General features: G+C 36.6%; 1 protein-coding gene across 1 annotated transcript in view; it reads left to right on the plus strand.

Moving 5' to 3' along the window:
- The window catches only part of IPO7 (importin 7), a gene marked incomplete at its 5' end in the record, with an annotated part of 36,352 nt that extends 31,044 nt beyond the window's left edge, over positions 1 to 5,308 (plus strand). Inside the window, 3 exons of the mRNA XM_010286044.1 lie at positions 615 to 821; positions 1,181 to 1,297; positions 3,562 to 5,308. Of these exons, the coding sequence (XP_010284346.1) occupies positions 615 to 821; positions 1,181 to 1,297; positions 3,562 to 3,659 (422 nt within the window). The remainder of the gene's footprint in view (positions 1 to 614; positions 822 to 1,180; positions 1,298 to 3,561) is intronic.
- Positions 5,309 to 5,815: the final 507 nt, after the last annotated feature.

Genomic DNA, 5,815 nt, shown 5'->3' on the forward strand with positions numbered 1-5,815 from the left:
CCCTACACTCTGCTTCAGCTTTTACTTCTTGTTACCTATTTTTATCTTTCCATCATCGGCCTGGTGTCTTTGTGAGTGATGGTTTGAAACAGTTTTCCACACTCAAACCAATCATCTGTTGGGTTTCATCTATCTGTTTTTTTAAAGCCCAGTTTCTTTTTGATGTCTGCTGTTGAATTCTGGACTCTCCAGATTATTGTCATTATACATCATTCATACTATTATGCTTTGTATTTCTGAAGCATTCTTTTCAACAGCCCTTTTGCATGTGCCTTTAAAAGTGTTTTCGTCAAATTATGTCAGACTTTCTTTGGAGCATAAATATTGCTTTGCTTAAAGGTTTATCAAGTGCTATTCCAAACCATCTGTATGTACAATTTTCCATACACAATAAAATTTTCCATTCCCACTTGCACAGTTGGTGTAAATGAGGGAAGAGTGTCTGGGGTGGGGGAGACCGTGGCAGTAGGAGAGGAGTTAAATGAGCTTCCCTCTTTCTAGTCTGCACTATACTGTTACCAGTTCCATTGCTTGTGCTGCATATCAGCCATCTACTTAGAGTTGTTCTTGCTATTCTTGAGATAAACTTCTTGTGTGTGTGATCTTTAAATCAGAGGAATTGGGGAGTGATGAAGACGACATTGATGAAGATGGTCAAGAATATCTAGAACTTCTAGCAAAACAGGCGGGTGAAGATGGAGATGATGAAGACTGGGAAGAAGATGATGCTGAAGAGACTGCTTTGGAAGGCTATTCCACAATTATTGATGATGAAGATAACCCTATTGATGAATATCAGATATTTAAAACAATTTTTCAGAGTAAGTAACTTTATTTCCTTTCCTGGCCACAAGTTACATTTTAACTTAATTTTAATGTATACCATTGTAAACTAGAACCTGTTGAAAGCTTCCAAATAGGCTTTCCAATATACGCTTTGAACAAGTTCTTTCTTTGGAAAGGGGAAGCCAACATTAAGCTTTCAGAACAGTGGGGAAATGCTTGCATGAATCTATAGTGGGAGGGAAGAGGTCAGAGGTTGTATTAGTGTTTTTAAATGCCTTGAATTATGTAACCCTAACAGAATATTATTCTAATTAAAATGGTAGTGAGTTAGTAAGCTTTGAGTTACAGAATGTTTAAATGAACACTTTTGCTTATATTTTTTTTCCTCCTGCAGCAATTCAGAATCGTAATCCTGTGTGGTACCAAGCTTTGACACAGGGTCTTAATGAAGAACAAAGAAAACAATTGCAGGACATAGCAACTCTAGCAGATCAGAGGCGGGCAGCACATGGTATTTTTCCCCTTTTATACCATTAATTGCTTCTTTCACTGTTTGAATGCTTTTTATGTGCTCAAGAAGCAAAATACAGAAAATGCCTGTAATTCAAGCCTGGTAATGTCTTCATGAAAGCAGGGTTGTTTCACACTCCAGAGATGTTTGAAATCTCTTTAAATTGTCAGGTCACAAAGCCTCAATGCACAAATTGTATGCCATACCACAGGTGTAAGGAATGATAGAAATGTCTAAATGAAGTGAATTTTAAGTAAATAAAAGCATATTTGTCATAACTGCTTGGATTTGAAAACAGTTGATTTGATGACCTGAAGGTGGTTGAACTCTTAAGTATGGCAACACACACATTCAGTGGCTGACAAATTGTTTCCTGATGTGACCTAGTCCACCTGGGATAGACAGTGATTCTATGGATGGGAAAATGGCAAATTATGGAAGTAGTATCCATCTGTAAAGCTACATTTTTAAGCCTATTAAATACTCTAGATTGTTCTTCAATACAAATACCGGTTTAAAAATACAGGAAGTGGGCACATCTCCAGTTTCTTTCTTTGTGTGCAAATTTTCCCAGGTGTTTGAGAGTAAGCCAATATGTATCACTCTAAAGTCAAGGTTGAATTTTGAGTGATCAGTCCAGTCTCACATCCTGCATCTCATTGAGCAATTACTACAAAATGTTTCAAAATAGAAGTTCAGAAATGTTTCATCAAAAAGATTAGTAGTAAGAATGCACATTTTTTAAGTAGGTTTTGTCAGAAAACAGCCTAAATTACCTCACAAAGCTTGTAAGTGTCCCAAATGGTCCACTTTTAATGGTTATAAAATACAGTTTCACTATGACCCCTGTCAAGTAGTAGACATCATACTGATGAGCTTATATACTAGTAGTGCATTTTATGAAAAAGAACGTTTTTTTGTTTTGGTTTGGTTTTTTTCCCCGGCTGCTTATTCATAGAGCAAGTTAAATTCAGATTTTGAAGTTTAACTTAAGCAACTAGATCCTTACAGAAAATTCTTGTGTACTGTCAGACCATACTGATAGTCCGTTTAGGCTACCTATCACACATGGGGACATCTTGTTAAAAGAATTTGGAATATAATTATCACACTAACGTAGCTAAGAAGAATTTCCATAAGCTAAGAGATTTGTCTTCTGTGCACTATGGAGCCACAAGAGAACAAAGTGATGCTCCCCAGGTGATGTTCTCCTTTATCAGCCATGGCAACATTTTTCTGGCCTATTTCCAAAGAAACAGACAAAATGCAGATCCTCTAGATAATATGAACTGTCCTATATTCCCAGAAAGTGAAAGATTGCAACTATGTTGAGGTAGGAGAAAGCTGTTAGGCTGGAAATAAAACATTAATAAGTGTTGTTACCTTGAGCTGGGAATAATATAAACCTTCTTCTGCATTATCTACATTGTAGTAAGGGTAGACAGAAATACACATTTCTATCTGCTCTTTACCAACCTAATTTTCAGTTGTCCATGTATTAGACCTTGTAAAAATCAGTCTTGGAGTAATCTTTAAAGGATGGAATATGCAGCTAGTAAAACCAGACAGTTTAACTATCACTGTTAGTTACAGTGATGGATATGTGGACCTCAGATGCCTAAAGATCTTAAGGTTTAGTTGAAAATGAAAAGTAATAAATTCAGTAGTTTTCTCTCAAAGAATTGTATTGTATGGTCTAGCAACCTGAACTCCAAATTATCTGCCTGGCTGTCGAGGGGAAATGAGTGCATACTAAAAAGGCTGTTCCTGGTGCTTCAGTAGCTATTTCTGCTTATACTGTGGAATTGACATAGGAAGACTGCAAACTTGGTTAATATCTGTGTACTACTTTTTTGTACATGTGCTCTGTTATTGATTTGACTTAAAAGTCTATTAACGTTAATCAGAAAGAATTGGGTGCCTGTTACCAAGTTCAGAAGTCCAGCATTCATTCAGGTCCTGTTTCTGAAATGTGAAAATGACAAACACATGTCCAGAAGCTAAAGTGTGGGCTTTTTAAAATATAAATAAATTTAAGCATAGCTGTAACAATATTGAGAAATTAAAATAAATAATCAGTCCATCTGTTGTTTGGGGCCTGGCACATTTCCATTTTGTGGGTGCTGATTACTTTCTTGGGTAACCCCAGGTTAAACCTGTATCTCTGAGAGACTCAAAATGGTCAGTCACAAAATCTTAAATCTGTCTTCCCCCCTACACATGCACTAAAATATCTTCCTTCTGTGTTTTTTGTTTTGTTTTAGAATCCAAAATGATTGAAAAGCATGGAGGATACAAATTCAATGCTCCAGTTGTGCCAACTTCATTTAATTTTGGAGGCCCTGCCCCAGGAATGAATTGAATTATCACTTTTCCTGCTACTGTGTGATTGTAGTGAAGAGCTTGTGTTCCTCCCAATAGTGGTTCCAGAACTGGTTCATGTTATCTACAACTCACTCTAATTGATAAATAGATTGGACAAAAGCCCCAGAAGCGGGACCTGATCATGCAACCTAATACTGGAAAGCAAACCAGAGGTTTTTTTGAAGATAGGAAGAATCTGAATTTAAAGCTTCAAATGACACACTTTGGAAATCGGAAATCAAGAGGGGATGTCATGAAGGCAGCTTTTCTTTTTCTGAGGAAAAAAAAAAAAATAGGCATGGGCTGCAGGACTATTTAAAATGTCTCGTTTACAGGAAAAGCTAGAAGGCAGACTTAATTTTTACACCTGTGGCAGTATGAGTATTTGCCCAATTTATTTCCCTTTTCTCCCTTCCTATTGGGTGTCTATTCTTTTACTGTAAATAAGATAAGGTAATCAGATAGCCTTACTTAATCTTCATCATTTCCATTTATCAAGATTGTTCATATGTAGAATATTGGACACTTAATGTAGCACTACATAACTGATAAATCTGTAAATGAATTAGCACTTTCATATTGAAACAAGCCTGCTAGCCTATGTACAAAAATAGCAAAATGTTTGCTGTTTATAAAAAATAAAAATAAAAAATAAGGGATGTATTGGGGAAAATAATTTCAAGTTATTAATTTAAAATGAACTAGCAGTTTTGTACCTGGTGACTTTGTGGTGCAGTCACCTCTGGTTGTGACTTGAATTCGGTTATGTAAAAAGGGGTTAGTGATATTTCATTGCTGCTAAAAAAAAAAACCAACCAAACACCCTCCGTGTCCTTTGTTTTTCTTAAAGATCTCACTGTACAAGGTGAAATTTGGATACAAATGTGTACTGTAAACACTGAGGAAAAACTTATGTATTCTAAAGCAGGTAAATAAGATGTGAAGTTCTGCTCTTAAGAGTTGACTGAGGTGTGTGGATGAAACATCTATATATGCAATCTATTAAAAACCACAACAATTTGGCTAATTTGGGCCATGATCCATGAATGCAATTTTCCCCTAATTTTGCAAAATACTCTTTTTCTAGCATGTGGTAGTGCAGATGCGCTACTCTTGCATTTCATTCCCCCTCTTTTTGCACTCCCAGCATTAGTCTATGCTGTTGTCTGCCTCATCCAGACAGTGTATTTGAAGTTTTGCCAATCTTTCATTTTTTGAAGCCACAATTTTCTTCCTTCAAAGTTGCTATAGTAACTAGTATTTTAGCTAGAGGCAAAATACAGTTCCCTCTGGGACCACTATCAAAACCACTGTATGAAGAAGCCAGCAGGGAGATGCTGTGAAGGGGTTGGCTTAAATGCCCCCTTTTTCCTTTCTAAAAGCAAAAATCCATAGGTTTTTGATCTTGCCTTGAGATCATTGGTGTCAGGTCTTATAAATCAATTGTTTGTTTGTTGTTTTTTTTTTTTCTTTTGGCTGTTTTATAAAAATGTCACCTGCTGTTACAATTGATATTAAACAAGCTACCTTAATTTAATGTAAGCCTCCAAAATTTAAATACAGGTTAAAAAATAAACTGAGTTTATATCTGTAAAAATGAAATGCACATATATATATTATGATACTCAAAATGCAGTCTTCAGAAAATTGGTTTGTGTGGTGTGGTTTTTTGCATGAGCAGAGTAGCAGGAATTCATGGTTTGGGGTTTCCTTGACAAGCCGACCAGCACCATGCTCTGCCTTCCATTTATTGCACAGCCACTAGTGCTTCTCTGGGCAGGTGTAATGGGTGTTTTCCAGTCACTCCTCTCTGGTCTGCCTTTCTTCAGCAAATACAATTCCCTGCACACAGAGTGCTAATGTGAGAGACTGAACCAGGACTCTAATGCCACGTTGCCCTAGCCAAATACCAAAGGGATACTTTCAAAGCAAACTGTGGACTTAAAAGAATGGACATTGCACCTGATGTGGAAAAGCCTAAAAAATTAAGCCTTGAGTCAGAGTATCCGTTATAGTAGTGGTATGAGAACCACAGTAGTACTTTTGAATCTTTAGCTGACTGGCCAAGTACATGTAACAGAACTGGGGGTTTTTTGTAAATGTGTAACTCCTGAGCACGTATAGGTGTACTCTGGCCTCAAGATAATCTTTAGA

The sequence above is a fragment of the Phaethon lepturus genome, unplaced genomic scaffold (assembly GCF_000687285.1).
Source record: "Phaethon lepturus isolate BGI_N335 unplaced genomic scaffold, ASM68728v1 scaffold29214, whole genome shotgun sequence".
Taxonomy (NCBI): domain Eukaryota; kingdom Metazoa; phylum Chordata; class Aves; order Phaethontiformes; family Phaethontidae; genus Phaethon; species Phaethon lepturus.